General features: G+C 46.7%; 1 protein-coding gene across 2 annotated transcripts in view; it reads left to right on the top strand.

The window, feature by feature from the left end:
- The first annotated feature begins 664 nt into the window (after positions 1–664).
- Positions 665–19,023, top strand: part of TPCN1 (two pore segment channel 1) — a 47,614-nt gene continuing 29,255 nt past the window's right edge. For both annotated transcript variants that reach the window (XR_011905413.1, XM_072350917.1), the window contains exon 1: positions 665–906. Coding sequence is in view for 1 of the 2 variants with exons in the window: in XM_072350917.1 (XP_072207018.1) it covers positions 795–906 (112 nt within the window). In the remaining variant the exon portion in view is untranslated. The remainder of the gene's footprint in view (positions 907–19,023) is intronic.

Raw genomic sequence — 19,023 nt, forward strand, 5'->3', positions numbered from 1 at the left:
AAGGAGCTCCGAGCACCGATTGGTGGGTTGGAAGGAGGTGCAGCGCTGGGCGGCCAATGAGAGGCGGCGGAGCGGGACGGAGCGGCGCTGAGGCCTGTACCGGTGTGGGCGGTGGAGGCCGAGTCGGCCAGGGCTGACCTGGTCTGGAGCGTCACTCGTCGAGCGGCGAAGGGGCTCGAGCTCGGGAGGTGCGGCCCGGCCGTGACCTCGCGGAGACGCAGCGGTGGCGGGCAGCGCCGTCGGGGCCCGGTTCTAACCGCGCTTTTCTCTTTGAAAGGAATTTGTGACTTTGTGCCGTCCGCCGGGCACAGCGCTCCAAGGAGTTCGTGCGTGCCGCCCCCGGCCCGGCGCTGCCATGCTCTGCGCTCTGTGCCCGCCACATCCCGTGGGCGTCGGGTACTCGTGGCCCCGCGCTGACCTGTGAGCGGCCGGTCCGGGCGTGGGGTACCGCCGGCTGCCCGCTACCGCCGGCTGCCCGCTACCGCCGGCTGCCCGCTACCGCCGGCTGCCCGCTACCGCCGGCTGCCCGCTACCGCCGGCTGCCCGCTACCGCCGGCTGCCCGCTACCGCCGGCTGCCCGCTACCGCCGGCTGCCCGCGTTGCCCCGACTGCGGCACCAGGAGTCTGAACCGCGCTCTGTGGAGATGGGGGCACGCACCTTCGCGCTGTGGTGGCTGGAGGAAGGCCCCGGTGGAATGTTTCCTGGGAAAAGGTTTTGACAAAACTGTTCGCTGTGTGGAACTGAAAACGGCGTTATCTGAACTTCTTGGACAAGGAGACTCGGGACGGCCGGAATGGCTGTGAGCATGGATGATGACGTCCCCCTCATCCTCACCCTGGATGACAGCGGCAGCAGCGCCTCGGCCCCGCTGGACGGCCTGGATCGGGAGGAGCTGCCCAACGAAAGTAAGGTCACGCTGTCTTCTCTCTGCCTGCTGTGATGTCCGTGTTGGTGGTGCTGTCCTGCCTTGGGCGTGCTGAGCCTGGCAACTCGTGAAACTGCTGCTCGGCATCCAGCAGCTGCCTGAGAAACTCAGGCTGGGAGCTGGCTGTCATGCTGCTTGGTATAGGCAGTGCCCACATATAGCAGGTGGGGCAGAGGATGAGGAGGGACCAGCCCGTTCCTTTTCTAGCATATTCTATCTGGTTTTTGAATAACACCTTCTGACTCCTTCTTATTACACTCAGCTCTCCCCACGTTGGTGCAGAGCTTCTCCTTGACAGCAGTCCTGGCACTGGCCTGTGGTGCTGTGCTATTACACTGTCAGGCACAGTAGCTGCGTTTATGTAACTTGGTGTTTTCCTGGAGAGTGGGGATCTGGCTTTCACAGCTGTTGTTTTGCCTAATTCTAGTTTACATTTTGACTTTTGCAGGAAGGACATGGACGTGTGCTGATAGATCTTAAAAATCCTTATTTTGTTGTTATCAAAGAATCAGGAGTATTTGGAGACGATATATACGCAGCCCTATTAACCCTAGCTATTCAGTGGGACATAGCCAGTCTTTGGCTGCTGAGAGAGGGAAAACAAAAGCCCCCATCACTCAGAAGCACTGCTTTCACCTTGGTGTGCATTTATTAGAGCTGTAACCCCTCACTAGGTGCGATGCACAGATGAGGTGTATTTAAACATGTTCAATGAATTTCTTGTTTAATGTGATGCCTCACTGAATGTATTTTAGCAATTTTGTTGCATCTCTTCGACTCCCTGTCGATGTTGCAAGTGTGCACGCCTGCACAGATCCTGTGATCCTATGCAAGTTCTGCTTCTGCATGCATAACACTTCTAATAGATGCACAGTTTCCTGGCCTATAGTTCTTCACTGCATTATACCTCTGTTCCCTATCTCCTCGGTGATTCTGTAGTTTGATTCCCTCTTGCAGTCATACTGGTTCCCTTAGTTTTCTCTTCCACTGACTTCCCGAGCTCGTCCCTAGTTTCTGACAGTCACAGTATTTCCTCTTCTGTCCCACCCCTACAGCACGAATCCCTGGCTAAATCACCCACTCTGTCCTGCACTGCTGCCCCATCACATCTTCTTGTTTTAACTTAAGCAGGAGGGTGCATCCATGTTTTGTTCAGTAGAAAGCCTATAAGTACATGACAATTTTACTCACTTTTCTGTCCTTTTTTCTTCCACCCTCTAAAGAACTAATATTGGTTTTATCATTTGATTAAAACCGACAGGATTGTGTTGAAGTCCAAGCATGAGAATGAGCATATTAATGAATAAAAATAGTCCACAATTTGCTTCCTTTGAAATATAGGGAAATTGTCGAGGAACTAATTTTATGCTTCTTAGAAGATGGCTGTGTTTGAGAAGATTGTGTAGTTTTTGAGAACTCATTTCCTGGAATTCCTTAACCTGGGTGTCTCTTGATGTTGAAAAGCTGTTACTTCACTGTATGTTTTTAATCATTGTTAAAGTTAAACTTGGTGAAAAAATATTAAGTCTGTTCTGTGGAAGCGATCCTGGATTATATGGAGTCTTCTGTGGAAAGACTGATTAACATGTGAAGGCTGGCATCAACATCTTGAGAGGCGTCATTATCTTTGCAAAATGGGAAGCTTAAGTGAATGAGTGGACGCCATCACTTGCAAAATAGGCTTGTTAAAATGGGGCGTGTAGTCCAGCTTTCCTCCTTGCTCGTGAAGAAAATATTTTGTGCAACACAGGAAAGTTGTGTCTGGTGGAGGCTGTGAGAATTCCAGTGTGTTCCTACTCTGGTGAGCACTGGAATGGCATTAATAAAACATGCACTTGTGTTTGTATCAGAGGCCTGTCTTCTGGAGGGATAAAGTGTGTGAGAAGTCCTGTTTTCAGGAGCTTGCCAGAGGGATGAGGATATGAGGACAGGGAAAATCGGCTATTTCCTTCTGTTTTCTTATGCATAAACTCTGGTTAGAGGACATTCAGCCAGAGCTTGGAGCATCAGCTTAGCTATTACTGTGCCTGACTGTGGGCCGCTGGGGGCTGGGTTTATCCCCAGGCAGTAGCTATTCACAGCAAAACACCCACTGTCTGCTTTCCCAGGTGACACTGAGGGAAAGGCGAAGTGTCTGTAACCGCCCTCACCAGCCTCCAACACATGATTTAGTGTAACAAAAAGTTGCACACCTGTTCTGTGTTTTGCTGTGTCATTAATCACTCCAAACTTTAACCTGTATGCTGGGCTGTCTCAGCCCTCGCTTGCTAAGATGTGTATGTGCATTCAGATCTCGCTACTGTGTTCTGTTTCTTTTTTTTTTTAAAGGAACTTCTTGTGCCTTTCTTAAGTTGATCCAGCCTTTGCTGCCAGATCCTTTGGCAAATGAATCTCTAGTTCTAGACTCTGAGATTTGGTTGTCTGGAAATGCAGACAAATTACGAGGTTGAAATAAGTAGCAATAGGATTTTTTGAAAACAAACTTGTTGCTGATGTAAAAAAAGAAAAGTCAGAAGAATAAGAGTATGTTTCTTTCAGAATCTTGCAGAAGATGTCTCTGCTGGGTGAGTGATTGCTTTGGGATTAGAATAAAAGAGCTAAATGAGAACACTATGTAGTGTTCTGACATTCTTGAAGAAAATGTCCAGCTGCAAAAATTAATCTCCCTAATCATGCAGCTCTTAAGAGAGCTTAAGCTCGTAATGGAAGAAAATACTTGCATGGGGAAGAATATTAAAGCTCTGCCTTCCTTGAATTGTGCTGAAATACATATCTGCAAGGGAGTTCTTGTTTTCAGCTTGCCCTGGAAGGTAAGAATCCTGCAGAGCCAACTGGAATTCAGACTGCAGCTAGATAACTGTGATGACTGCATTGCAAAAAGTTCTCTGAATGCAGTGAGGGGGGCTGTATTTCTGGGTAATTTTTCTTACAAGCTCCCGCAGCTGGAGGAGACAGAGAGAAGAGCTTTCATCACTTTCTGTGGCTTACAGTAGTTTATACAAATCTGCCCTTCCTTAGTACAATTTATCTGAGAATCTGAATACTTTGTGCACTGTAATTAGGCTTCCCGACATTTGTTCATTGTGAATGGATTTTACAGAAGGCAGAAACAGAGATGCTGTTGTATGACCTTGCCCAAAGTCGTGCACTGTAAATGGTGAGGAGCAACCCAAGCTGAGTGATTTCTGGTCCTTCCCAGAACTCCAAGGAAGTGTTCAGAGTTCTCAAAGTGTGAGGTATGTTTTTGCTAGACAAAGGCAGTGTGCATAGCCTTGAAACTCTAGGACAGTGTCTCTCCTTGAGCTGATGGGAAGTATAAGAAATAGATGAGTACTCATTGATTTATCTTGTATTAGATCAGATATAAAAATCTCCCTTGCCGCCTGCATGGAAATTGCTGTAGCCTCAAGTGGAGCTCAGTGTGTTCAGTGCAGAAAGTACAGCTCATAGTATTGTGCAGGGAACAATGATATTTTATGTCTGTTTCTCCCACACAATGGATTATGGCAAGTAGAAGTCATCATCTTTAAATTCTGGATTCTTATGTGAAAGCAACTGCATCTGCTGTTGAGGTAAAAAGGAATTACCGTGTATGACCGAGGAAGTGGTGGGGAGCATCCGCAGCAGCAAAGTGTGATGTTTTCTGCAAGCACTGGTGGAAAAAAAGGAATTTATAACTTTGAATGGCGAGGTGAGTCTTTACAGTGTTTGTTCCTGCTGTCTAAAGAGTAAATTTTCAGGAAAAATGGATTTAACGTGACCATTTGTGTAGAAAGCATGGGGTTGTTGGTTATGTGCCTCCTCGTCTGCGCACTGTTGTTGAGCAGAAGGTAGCTCAACGTGCATAAAGAGAGCACGCCTCACTGCAGGTGAGGATGGAGGGGCTGCCCTAGCTGTGCATGGAGGAGGAGCTGGGTTTGAATGAGATGAGGACTGTAGGACAGCAAGCACCTCTGTGACTGCTGCTTGCCTCTTCTGGAGCAGAACATGAGAGTGCAGTGTCTGCTGGGCTCTCTGGGGCTGCTGAAGGAGGGTCTGTTTTCTGGGCTTGCTTCCTTGATGAAATGTGCTGGGAGGCTCTTGGCAAAGCTGTCCTTCTAATTGACTGACAGAAACTCTTGTGAAGTTTTTGAACACAAATTACAGCGTATACTGTATAGAGCAAACTCATCTTTCTTTTGAAAAAAAAAAAAAAAAGCATTTAATAAATCAGGTAAATGCTTGCCTCTGGGAGTGGCACAGCATCCTGGACAGATAATGGACAGCTAATATTCTTATGAAACACGTGTGCACCTTGGATTTCAGTGTTTTCAGTGATCAATACAACCTGAAGTGATGAACTTCTCTGCAGAATCTGTTTCTAGAATATGTTTCTATCAGCAGTAGAAGGAAAACAAGTCTGTCTTCAAAATCTGCAGCTTATCTGGTCAGCAAGTCCCTATTGCCTTCCTTCTCCTGCTTCCTTTAGTGCAGTGAGAGGAAGAGGGAGATTGCAAGCGTTAAACAAGCATGTTTTTTTGTTTTGTTTTTCTGGGCTGCAGGAATGGACAGCCACTGGAAAATGGATAAATACCTGTTTTTTGGAAAAATGTTGTGGCTGCACAAACCTGTAGTAGCAGTACGTTGTGAGGAACTACTGTTGATGTTGTGAAAGCATTCTGACCTTGCTTCTTTTGAAGAAAAATAGGTGTTTTAAATGTTAGCTATCTTGTGGACTTAAGTAATCATCTGGGATCTCTAGGCTTTTGATCTTTGAATTCAAGTGAGTACTTAGAAGCTGTTTGCTTGGACTTGGGCACTCGTTATGCTGTGGAAATGCTGTAGCTAACTTGGGAGGAAACTGGACAAATAAAAAAGCAAATGCTTGCCTTGGCCTTGCAGACCCTGAGATCTCTGACAGCCTTTAGATTATCTGGTTGCTTTCTTGAATGCTATGCAGGGTATTCTCTCTCATCATGGCTCCTAGTTTTACTAATTTGCCTTCAGTTAGTTCCAGTAGCGGCATTTTCTCTGTGGCATTTGAGGTGAAGCATAGCCAGATCATGGGACTGGAACCTTGTCTCCTGAAGCAACCTGACTGTGTTGGATCTGGTCTTTTACTTAAGAGACACTACTCAACATTGCTGTGGTTAACTTGCCTCACCTGCAAAGTGCAGATTGCACTGTTTTTTGGGAATGGGCAAGTGGGCAAAATTGTTTTATTATCAAGAGCGTCTGGTTTGCAATTCTGTGAATGATTTGTTTTTTCTTATTATGTACCTACTTAAAATTTATATACAGGGGATTTGTTTTCTCTGAAGTGCAACTTCAGTGCTGAGTTGTTGCTTGTGCCTCAAAGTCTCTTCTTCAGCCTAACAACCTTGCATTTTTGCAACTCATGCCAGTTCTTCTCTAATCCTTGCCTGGCCTAGATGATTTGTAATGAATGTCTTAAGCAAGCAAAGCAGAGCATAACTGCATCTGAGATGAGCGAGGGGTGAAAATCTTGGAAAGGGAAATGAAGACCCAAAACATAAGGAGATTATTGTTTTCCCCTTCAGTCAATTTTTCCTCTACAGTTCATTTCCCTGGCTGATGAGCTCTGTAAACTCAGAGGAAGGAGGCAAATGCTGCTTATTAGGATATGCTGGGCATCTTTCAATATCATGTTAGAAACAGTGGAAAATGTGTTTCTGCTGTGAAGCTCCAAATACGTCATCCTGTGGAATCTCATTTATACAGAGAATTCAGGTTTTAAGGCAGGGCTGCCTTGGCTGCACTTAAATACTTGCTGTAATGAGAGGGTAGAGCTGGTATCTGTGATTCAAGAGGAGCAGCACTCCATGTTGCCCAGACCTCACAAAAACATTTTTATCAGGAGATTCTCAACATGACTCTGAGAACATGGTACCTGCAGAAGAGAAACTGTGAGCAAAGTACCGAGAGGTATTGTGGGCTGCAATCAGTGTGTGTTTTTTTTCCAAGTCTGCCTTGTTTTCTTAGCCCTGCAGGAGATCAGTTTGCACAATGCACACATTGTGTGTTTCACAGTAGGATGCTTTGTCAAGCAGGATCCCTGCACTGTTGACTCTTCTGTGCTGTAAAAAAAATCATAGTGATTTAGTCTTGAATGCCCTGTGCTGTTCAAATCTGTGCAAGTAAAATGGTATATGAGGTAAAGGCAACTTGGGTTAGCATTCCATTATCCCAGAGTCCAATGGTTCCTTCTCCTTTGTCATCACCAGTGTTCTGGAGATGGATATAATCTTTCATGCCCCTTGTAAATTTGTGAGGAGACTGTAGAGGAGCATGATCCGCCCCTCTGATTATTGGACTGATCCACCCCTGTGATTATTATCCTCTTTCGGTAGTTCAGGCTGGCAGTGACAGAGTCACTGAGAAATGCCTGAGGAATATCAAGAAAGACTTCAGGGGACTGGGGCGGGTAGTTGAAGGAACAGGTGTGCAGGTGTTTTTTTTTCTTCTATACCTTCAGTGGCAGGGAAGGATACTGAGAGGATCCAAAAAACCCACCTCATAAATAAATGGCTTAGAAGTTGGTACAAACACAGGAATTTTGTTGTTTTGTTTGTTTTACCATGGAGCAGTTTACTCAGCACTTAGTATGGTGGCTGCAGATGGAAGTAGCCTGTCTCCAAGGGGTAAGATGATCCTAGCTGAGGAACTGGTAGGACTTATTGAAAGGTCTTTAAACTAGGTATGAAGGGAGAAGGGGACAAAATGAGGGCCACTGGGGTTAAGTGGGTAGTTCGAGGCTCAAAACAGAACATGATGGGTGAAGAGGGTGGAGTTCAAAGGGATGAAGAGAGGCAGGGGGATGCTGCTTCCCTAAAGCGTCTGTACACTAATGTGTGCAGCATGGGAAGTAAACAGGAAGAGTTGGAGATCTGCGTGCAGTCACAAGGCCATGATCTCATTGCGATCACGAAGACATGGTGGGACAGCTCGCATGACTGCAATGTTGTCATGGAGGGCTATGTACTTTTTAGAAAATATCAGCTAGTAAGGCGGGGTAGTGGAGTTGCTTTTTATGTGAGAGAGCAGCTAGAATGTACTGAACTCCACCTGAGGAAGAGTGATGTAGCAGTGGAGAGCTTGTGGGTAAGAATCAAGGGGCAGGCTGGTAAGGGTGACACTATTGTGAGTGTGTACTACAGACCCCCTGATCAAGATGAGGAGGCTGATGAGGCCTTCCATGAGCATCTGGGAGTAGCATCATGATCCCAGGCGCTGGCTTACGGGGGACTTCAATTATCCAGATATTTGCTTGATGGGCAACATGGCCAGGCACATATCCAGGTGGTTCTCGCAGTGTGTTGAAGACAACTTTCAGATGCAGGTGGTGGAGGAACCGACAAGAGGAGGGGTGTTACTGGACCTTATTCTCACTAACAAGGAAGGACTATTTAAGGAAGTAAAGGTCGAGGGCAGCTTGGGTTGTAGTGACCACGAGATAGTGGAGTTCAAGATCTTGAGTGGAAGAAGTAAAGCAAAAAGTAGGGTTGCTACCCTGGACTTTAAAAGAGCCAACTTTGATCTCTTCTGGGACCTACTTGGAGCTATCCCATGGGCTAGGGTGTTAGAAGGTAAGGGGGCCTGTGAGAGCTGGTCAGCATTTAAACAGCTCTTCCAAGCTCAGGATCAGTGCGTCCCTGTGAGCAAGAAATCAGGAAAGGGTGGCGGGAGAGTTGCATGGATGAGCAAGGAGCTCATGCACAAACTCAAAGAGAAGAAGGTCCATGAAATGTGGAAAAAGTCTGACCACTTGGGAAGAATATAGAAATGTTGTCAGCGCCTGAAGGGATGTGACGAGGAAGGCTAAAGCCCACCTGGAACTGAATCTGGCAAAAGCTATAAAGGATAATAAAAAAGACTTTTTTAAGTGTGTTAACAGTAAAAGGAAGACTAGGGAGAATGTGGGTCCCCTACTAAGCGAGGGGGGTATTCTAGTAATGTGGGATGCTGAGAAGGCAGAGATACTGAATGCCTTCTTTGCTTCTGTCTTCGGTGAAAAAGCTCTCCCTCAGGAATCCGGTTAATGAGAGAGTCTGGGGAACAGAGGACTTCCCTTCAGTCAGGGAAGAGGTGGTCCGTGAGTGCATAGGCAACACCAGTGTTCATAAATCCATGGGACCCAATGGGGTGCATGCACAAGTGCTGAGGGAGCTGGCAGAGGTAATTGCTGAACCGCTTTATATCATCTTTGGGAGGTCTTGGAGAAAGGGGGAGGTGCCTGAAGACTGGAGGATAGCAATGTCACTCTGGTCTTCAAAAAGGGGCAAGAAGGAAGATCTGGGTAATTACAGACCAGTCAGCCTCACCTCTGTCCCTGGAAAGGTGATGGAACAGCTTGTGCTGGATGCCATCTCCGGACAACTGGGAGAAAAGGAGGTTATCAGGAGTGGTCAGCATGGGTTCACCAAGGGGAAGTCATGCTTGACCAACCTGGTAGCCTTCTATGATGTTGTCACTGCCTGGGTGGATGTGGGGAGAGTGGTGGGTGTAGTCTACCTTGATTTCAGTAAGGCATTTGATACTGTCTCCCATGACACACTGGGGTGTGCCCCCAGTGGCGCAGTGGTATAAGCTGCTGCTTGCGGCACCGGAGTGCCCGGGTTCGAATCCCCCCTGTGGCGCAGGGGGTAGAAGTGCCACTTCGCTACACAGGGGGCTTGAAACCCGGGAGTTGGACTCGATGATCTCTAAGGTCCCTTCCAACTCGCACGATACTATGATACTATGACATCCTTATAATAAAGCTGAGGAAGTATGGGATAGATGAGTGGACAGTGAGGTGGGTTGAGAATTGGCTGATTTGCAGAGCACAGAGGGTTGTCATTGGTGGTGCAGGGTCTGGTTGGAGACCTGTAACTAGCGGTGTTCCCCAGGGGTCTGTGCTGGGTCCGGTCTTGTTCAACATCTTCAGCAGTGACCTGGACAAGGGGATAGCGGTCACCTTCAGCAAGTTTGCTGGTGATAGGAAGTTGGGAGGGTTGGCTGACACACCTGAAGGCTGTGCTGCCATTCAGTGAGACCTGGACAGGCTGGAGAGCTGGGCAGTAAGAAACCACATGAGGTTTAACAAAAGCAATTGTAGAGTCTTGCACCTAGGGAGGAATAATTGCATGTACAGGCTGGGGGAAGACCTGCTGGAGAGGAGCTCTGCTGAGAGGGACCTGGGCGTCCTGGTGGACAACAGGTTGGCCATGAGCCAGCAGTGTGCCCTCGTGACAAAAAAGCCAATGGCATACTGGGGTGCATTTAAAAGAGTGTGGCCAGCAGGTCAAGGGAGATGATCCTCCCCCTCTACTCTGCCCTGGTGAGGCCTCATGTGGAGTACTGTGTCCAGTTCTGGGCACCCCAGTACAAAAAGACAGGGATCTCTTGGAAAGAGTCCAGCAGAGGGCCACAAAGATGGTGAAGGGCCTGGAGCATCTCCCCTATGAAGACAGGCTAAGCAAACTGAGTCTGTTTAGCCTTGAGAAAAGAAGACTGAGAGGGGACCTGATCCAGGTCTATAAATATCTGAGGTGTGGGGGCCAAAGTGGCAAGGCCAGACTCTTTTCAGCAGTGTGTAGAGACAGGACAAGGGGAAATGGTCAGAAACTGGAGCATAGGAAGTTCCACACGAATGTGCACAGGAATTTCCTTACGGTGTGGGTGACGGAGCACTGGGACAGGCTGCCCAGGGAGGTTGCGGAGTCTCCTTCTCTGGAGATATTCAAGACCCGCCTGGACGCCAAGCTGAGTGACCTGGTGTAGGGAACCTGCTTTGGCAGGGGGTTGAACTCAGTGATCTCTGAAGGTCCCTTCTAACCGCTACCATTCTGTGATTCTGTGAGGGCTCTGGAAGCTTCTTCATGCTCTGTGCAAATGACCTTGCTGCTTAGAGAGGAGCACCTGATTCCTTCACACATCTCTTGTATGGCATGCTGCACTCACCTCCTTGGTGTGAGCACAAAAGAACAGGCAAGGCTTTGTGTTTCCTCCCTGTATGGACTGCTTTAAGTGGGAGATGCATGGATGTGGCCTCATGCCACAGCACTGGGGGGCTTGCTTTTTAGGCAGGTGGTCCTTGATCTGTAATGTTAAGGAGTCTGAAGGTGTCTGAGCTGCAATTTTCAGTCGACAGCTTTCCAGCTCTAACTGGTCACTTCTCAGCCACTGCAGCTGACTTGGGAATATTTGGCTCAGGAAGCAGAACAACAGTTGGAGACAAACAGCAATTACTTTTCTCATGGCTTCCCAGGGAATGCATCAGTTTGTTTGTTTTCCTTCTCATTTTTGTGGCTCCTGTGGATTTTTAAGGCACTGTAGTTGCAGGATATTCAGTTTAGCCAAGCTTTCTTACTGCCAGATTAAAATGAGCCAAGGCTGAGCACGCTGAGTTCACTCATCATAACCAATACGATGCTTCTCAGAACTTCCTTTGCCCTTGGAATCTTCACTGAGGAATCCTGCCTGCTGCTGTCAGCCCCCCTGTGTCGAAATCCCATTTCACCCATTTGAATGCTGTAAGATGTGCTGTATAAACTAAACAGGAGCATCTGTGAAGTGGTTAGAGTTGTTGTTGATTGCCTTTTCCCTATTGCCTTCAGAGGATTTAAGCTTGAATTTGCTGGAAGTAGAATTTATGAGCCAGAACACTCCATTTCTGATCCTTAAGCTGGGAGAAGTGTGGTGAATTTGATAGGTCTTTCTCTCCCCTCCAGTGTCTCTGGCTTTTGATCTGGACCTCACAGGGCTCTCCCTCTGCCTCTAGCATAATTGCTTTTGCATATTGAGACACAGCCTGATTTTTACATGGTTGCTTTCTTTACAGAGGGCAGTTGGAGCAGCTATAGGATTTGGGCCATCTGCCGCTCAAAATGGTGCAGCAGGAAGCTGGGGCATCTGTGCTGTTGGCTGAGCTGGGAGCGAGGTGGGCAGGGGGCTGTGCACTGCTCTGCTGCAGCACCGCAGCACCAGCAAAAGATCTGCGGGGCACTGGGGGGTCTGCTGGGATTGAGTCGTAGCATGGACTATTCAGTGCTGCTCTTCTGATCGCAGTCTGGATTGCAAGGAAAGGCTTCATTTTTTCTGCTCACACAAAGTGAAATTGAGGATGAGTGCCCATGCACTACTGTGTTAAATGTGGGGCTGAATGATTTAGCAGCTCTCTGTGACTGCCTCTCACACGTGTATGTAGATGTTGTCATCTGGGAATGCCTGATCATCTCTGTTTTATTCCAACTGTAACCATATTTTTGAGAGCACTTGCAGTATCTTCAATTGGTTTGAGAAAGTTTATATGCAGAAGCAATGTAGTCCTCTGAAGGATTTCACTGGCATACGCAAATGTGTTCCTGCTCTTGGTAGCTAAACAAACAAGTGCCTGTAGCATTAAGACTTAGTGATCTATCCTGCTCATGGGAATGCTAAAAACTCTCCAGGGTCAAACTGCACTAGCAAGTTGGCCACGTGTCTTACAGTGTGATCAGATACAGGTAGAGTAAGAAGGGGGTACCAACTTCTGCAGCTAGTGTTGTCAGCCTGCAGTGCTGGGGCTTCAAAGGCAGGAGCCTTACCATGGCACTTTCACAGCCTGTCTCCCTATGGGGTGATCACACTGGATGAGGAGTGATCAGTGCTTGCTCAGAGTCACAAGGGCTGGGGCATCATCTGTCCCCATGTGCAGTGTTCCTACAACACTGGCCGGCTATGCCCAGCTGGTTGCTTAGCTCACTAGTGGTGAGTCACCACTGAAACAGGAAAACGCTGCTGTTGGCTGCACAGCTGCTTGTTTTTCCTGGCACAGAGGGGACTGCTGTCTATGCAGGGTGCTGAGCAAACTAGAAACACTGAAATGTGGTTGAGTAGAGGAACGTTTACTGAAACTTGCTTGGATCTTCCCTGTCACCCTCGTAGTATTGAATGAACTGCTTTGTTCTGATCTGCTGGCAGGTTCAAACAAGTGACCACATTGGTCCTGCCGAATTGAATAAATGCTCCTAAGGCAACTTAGTACAGAGAACTTTGGCTTTAGGGTCAGGGAAGGGGGAAAGAAGTAGCTAAGGTTAAGGCCCTTCCTTTTAAATACAAGAATGGTGACAGGGCCTTATCTCTAGCTGCGGAAGGAAAGAGTTCAGAATGCTGAGTTCTCACTGCTTCTGAAGTTCAGCATTTAAGTATCAGCAGATTTTTATTTTTTTTCCTTCAGTCTCTGGGAGTGACCATCTGACTGCAGCTGCCCCAAAAGGAGATCGACAGGACGGCAATTGCACGCCAGCCAGGCAGACAAGATTTCCAAGCAAAATAATGGGAAGCCAGCAGTAGTTCTTCTAAAGCCTGGAATTAAAGGACATTTTTTTATTTTAGGTCAGTCAGTGTGGGCTTATGGGCAAGAGCATTATATGAACCCAAAGTCATGCATTTATTTATTTTGTGAGATGACGAGATACTTGTGTAGCATTTTCAGCTGAGCTGAAACCATGTTGGGATACTTGCTTTCTTAGGGGCACATGTATTCCTGCATCCTTCAAATAAGTAACAGTCATGGTAGGGAGGTGATGTTCCCATCTGTGCTGACTGGAATAATGGATGTGTTAATGCTTGCCGTGCTTGCAGTACACTTGTTCCAGCTTGTTGGAGGGGCTGAGGAGAGCAGCGCCTTCAGCGGGTGGCTGTTGAGATAGGGCAAGAGCAATGCCTGCTGGCGGAAGCTGAAGAGGTTTGTGCAGGTGTCTGACGGCAGGGCTTGGAACCGTGCTGTAAGAGTCAGAGAGGGTTCTGCGGTGCTGGGAAGTTTTGTTATCAAAATGATGCGTTTCAGCTCCATATGAAGTCAGATCTGATGTAAGGACTGATTTGTGGACAGCCCACTGACATCTGGCTTGAAGCTGTCAAACTGATGGTTTAATTCCTTCTTTCTTCTCCAACCTGTGACTTTTCTTGTGGCTGCCAGCAGCAGTTTCCACCAAATAAGCAGGAATCTTTCCTTTGTAAAAAAAAAAAAAAATAGCAGTTGCACAGCACCGAAGGCTGGGCTTTTCCCTGTCGCTTAATGAGCATCTTCCTCTGCTGTTGGCAGCTGTTTTTCCCTGACTGGGATGCTGGTGAGGCAGCGTCAGTGTAGCAGTGCTGTATTTCAACTGGTGTAGTCCAGTCTCACTAACATCACAAACTCTGCTGGGCTTTGTAAATCACTTTCTTTTATCTCAGCCTGCGGCAGAAAGAATACTGCTGTGAAATTACTGAATTTTACTTGTTTTCTTGCTATCACTGTGTCTTTGGGGTAGAAAGGTCAGTATGACACATAACCAATTACCATTGCGTTTGGCCAACTCCATCCTAGCTCTGCTCCAGTGCTGGCACCAGGATGCAATGTGTTCTCTGTCTGTAGTGACTAATGGAGATGGAGGCCCATAATCTAGGCAATGCCACTCTGCAGTAATTGAGAGGGCTTCACCACAAGGTGCTCATCCTCTGCAAAGAAGCTGGCCCAAATTGACCTGGGCTGAGCTCTGCAGAATGTTACTGCAGGAATGTGAATTGGCATTGTGCGGTGCAGAGCATGCAGGTTTGTTGCTCAGATTCTTGCTGCTTTCTCAGGTAAGCAAAGCACTTTCTCTTTGCTTCCTGCCACTGGCATTACAGCTTCTCAGGGAGCTGCATGCGGCTGTAGCTGGAAGGCAGACCTGACAGTGCACTGCTTCTGCTGCAAAGGCCAGGTTGCAGCTTTGGATTTTCCTGATACAGTTTGGAAAGATAAAGATTCTGCTTTGGAGAATCAAAACAATGAACATGTTCTAAAAATGCTGACATTGTGTTGATACTGATGCTAAAGTGCCATGTTCAACATTAACATTTTAACATGTTAAAATCATGAGGTGCTCCTTTTTCCCTTTTTGCAACAAAAAGAGGAAATACATTCGTGTAACAGGATGTGTTTTAAAAAAAATAAACCACAAAACTTTATCCAAGGGTTTCTGATGTTGCCTCTTTCCTTTTCTGCTACTTCCTTAAAAATATGGGCTATAAGCTCACACATACATCTCATGTCTGGCCTTTCTCCGAGTCAGAGCCTCAGGCACAACTTGTCTCTTTTTTAGTTGTGTTCAACAAAACTTCAGTGTGTCTAGTTTGGTTGGTTTCTTATCTGTTCAAAATTAGCTGTTTCAACAGCTCACTTATTTAATTCCAGCTATGGAATACAGAGTCTCTTTATCTCTAAAACCCTGGTTGCTGTAAAATGATTGGGCTGGCAGGATTATAGGGCATGATTCTAGCTAAAATTTGGGTAATGTGAGGTTGTAGGAGATTCTTCTGTTGTGGCTTTGGCTTCCCCTTGTGGTACAGAGGTAAGATTGCAAAGGACATGAAACGCAGCAATTTGGCTGAACACAAAAGCTGGGGTTGTAATTCTTAATTATGTTTCCCTAATGCAGCATTCCTCTTCTGTGGGTCATGCTGTTTGTAAAATACTTTGCATCCTGCACTGCAGTTGCAGCTTTGATAAAAGAAGCAGGGTTGTTCTGTGTACTCAGATTGTGCAGGTGCCTGGTTCTGGCTCCCTTGCAGGAACATGTAGACCTTTTCATGAAGTCTGTGAATTATTCTTATCCCTGTTTTCTTTGAAGCCTATTTCTGTTTATTTTCTTTGATTTTACTTAGGAATGTCTCTTTGTCCCCAGCAGGGAGGGACAGGAAGGAAATGTTCATGTGAATCCTCACAGCTCATCAGTTAGTGAGCATGGAGCAGGTTATTACCTCAGTGCTGACTCTTACTCTCAGAGCAAGAGCTGTGCGGAGGCACGGTGCCTACTGGAACAAAGCAATTTCCTGTGATGCTTTAGTTCTTCTGTCATTGAGTTTAGCTTATGCATTGGTGTTTTGTAGTGTTTGTGGTGCAGATGTTAGTGAGGATATAGCGGTCCTCTAAACTATCCAGCGTTTGAATTGTATTCAGTATAAAAAGATAGGCAGCACAGTTGATAAGAGGCAATAACGTATAAAAAGTGACTTACCATGCTGGGGGACATCTGCTCGTTGTTCGGGCAGATTCAGCTCCCTGTAGTGTGGCAGATGACAGTGTGAAGTGAGCTCGTGTTTATGCTGTAGGAGCTCAATGTGTTCTCAAATAAAAGCGAGGACGGGAACCTTCAATTGTCTTTTACCACTAACAGGAAGTGGCAATATGCATGTTCTGAAAACTTGTGTGTATTACCTAGGAAGCTGAAGTGGCTTTGCTTGTTGGGGTTCACAGCCAGTGAGTGCTGTCAGAATTCAGCAGGACAGAGAACCCAAGGATGCTGTGTGTGTTCTGACTCAGTTCCACTGACTTGATGTATTCAGCAGTGTGCTATTTCTCCTGCACCTATGCTCTGCTGGAGATGCCCTGTTTTTCCCATTCAACAAACTGATGGTAAATTGTTTTTAGGCTTCCTTGTGGCTGCTAAGTTCCTTTTCATCTCCTGAAAACAAGAGGGGCACTAAGATATTTTGGGCCTAAAGGATTTGTCATAGGATGCTTCAACTGGTGCAGAGATGAACTGGCAGCCAAGCACTAACAGCAGTGATTCTGCTCTCACCTCTGAGATTGATAGCTAGGAGCTAAATCACCTGTGCATTCCAGGCAGCTTCCAGCTTGCTTTCTTCTGGGTTGGTGAGCCTGGCCTTGGAGAGACAAATGTTTGTTCATGCCTCAGCACTTGAATAAAAGAAACAGTTTCTTATTGACTGCATTTGTGGGGAGTGAAGCAATAAATCAGCTGGGGGTGAAGCTATGTGGCACTGTAGACCCTTGGAAGAGAAAATGCCAATGTTGATGCTGATGCACTGCTAACAGACTTGACACCTTTAGGATCTGCCTGCATCCTGGACATTGCTGGGATTTATAAGCAGCCTTATATGCAGTTTAAAATCTGGGCTTTGGGACTGAAGGTACCTTAGAGCTTGTGCTGGGGAAGGGTTGCCGCCATTTTTTCACGTTTTCATGGAGTTTCATCTCCTGTAGTGGGCAAACCATGTGATTCAGCTGATAAAGAGCTATCCAGGAGAGGAGTGCTTCTGAGGGTCTTTGGAGGTAACAAAGACTCTTTGTCATCCTTTTTCTGTACTGTCAGTTCATGCTCTTGGGAGCCAAGTTACTGAGAGAACCAGCATGGCAATCTGATGCTACAACCAGTCCCATGTGTGAGATCAATGGGATCCCCAGGACAGCTTTGGTGCTGCTGGAATCTGCCGTCTTCCATAGCGCACGTACAGTGTTGCTGGATTCCCGGTTACGTTTCTCTTAAACTGAAAGCATAAACCTGTCTCTAGCAAAGTTTGGGTAACAACAGGAACGCAGTCCAGATGGATGGTGAAAGAAATTGAGGTGGTATGGCACTGAGAAATGCGGTGCTTGAAATGAGAAGGCACCAATTAAATGCTGAAGTGCAGCAGTCAGTGAGAAACTGCAGCCTGGGCTGCTTTGTGCTCTTGCTGCTTGCACAGTGATCAGATGAGGGAGGTGCTCACACCATTGAGGCTGAGTTGTAAGTCTGTGCAGGCTTGTGCAGCACGCTTAGGAAGCATGCCCAGCTCCAAGTGCCCTGGTCAGCAGGCACTTCTGGAAGGGTGTCCAGCTCCAACCGGAACCCTGCTCTCCCAGGGAAAGGTCTCTGAAAGCATGCTTCTTGACTGAGAAGTGATGTGCCCATTTGCCAGGTTCTCTCAAGGCAATGTGAGTGAAGATGTCCTGCCTCCTAAGTCTCACATCCTCTGCACTTCTTTGCTTGCCAAGGGACATGCAGCTAGTGAATACAACTCCTTACATTAGTAGATTGCATTTTGTTGTTCTACACTGAGTATATGGGGTATGTCACTGGTATGAATGACATATGTAGCTACAGGAACATTTTTGCTGAATTACATTACTTGCCCTGCCTTACATGCAGTTTGCAGCTCTGTCAACAGGATATGCTTACTGAAACAGCATTGTGTGGACAGGATGGCAGCCAGCAGCACCACCAAGACCTTTCTCAGCCTTCAGAGAAGGCCCTCTTAAGTCAGGTGAAGACATGTGGCTTTGGAGTCTTAACTGGAGGCATCTAAAGCTGTTTCAGTGAAACACTGTAAGCAGCCTGTTGGATCTGGAAAGCAGAACATCTGCAAAACAGGCTAATGAGAGCCAAAATGGGGAAACTCTGAGGCAAACATAAGAGCTAGCCTGTAGCTAGCTGATAGGAGGTTACCAGCTGGATCTTTACATTATTTTCTTTTACTAAAACAAATGCAAGCACCGAAGATCAAACACTGAAAATCCTAATTATCTTCAGCTTAGCATAAAATATCCTGGCTGGGAAGGATGGCTTCTCCCTGGTTCCTGTGAATGTACTTTGTTCCCCATTCCCTCCTTGGCACTTTCCTACGCTCTCGATATGGCTGTGGAAACCCGCCTGCCCCTCTCCCCTCTAAATGAGAGAAATTTGTTTGCCTGGAGAGCGTTTACTTCCCCTGAGTAGGAAGTTTGTTTTGTGAAGGGAAAGGTTTGGGCTCTGGAGAGTTTATGCTCATTCTTCCTTTCTTTTTGTTTTTTGTTTTTTATTGTAATGATGACATATGGAAACTATTTACACAGGAGCATGCTCCACTGCACTGAATGGAAATATTGGAGTCCCGGCAGTATCATTCCGGATGCCTTGTGTAAGCAGCCAGCTGGTTTTGCTTTTTCTTTTTTTTTCCTGTCTTTCTTTTTTCTCCTCCCTCTTTCCCATCTCAGGGAGCACCAGGGATGAGTTGCACAAGTGTGGAAGGAAGCTCTGCCATCTGTAAGCAGCTCCATTTGTTTGTCGTCATGCCCCTCACACCATGAATTTCACCAACCTCTATTTTCCTTTTTTTTTTTTTTTTTTTGCTGAGAGAGGTTGGGGAGAAGTCTTGCTACAACGAGTCAGCAGTGTCAGCACTCTGACTTTTCCCATTAGTTCCTCATACTCTCTGGTGAGCAAAATCCTGCCAAAATAAGAGAGCTTGATGTGCGAAGCTTTGCTTTACAGCCATGCTCATACTTAAAATGCCTTTGTCCAGCAAACAGCCATCCTGTGTTCAAACATCCTCCTCTAGGACAGCAGTA

The sequence above is a fragment of the Excalfactoria chinensis genome, chromosome 16 (assembly GCF_039878825.1).
Source record: "Excalfactoria chinensis isolate bCotChi1 chromosome 16, bCotChi1.hap2, whole genome shotgun sequence".
Lineage (NCBI taxonomy): Eukaryota > Metazoa > Chordata > Aves > Galliformes > Phasianidae > Excalfactoria > Excalfactoria chinensis.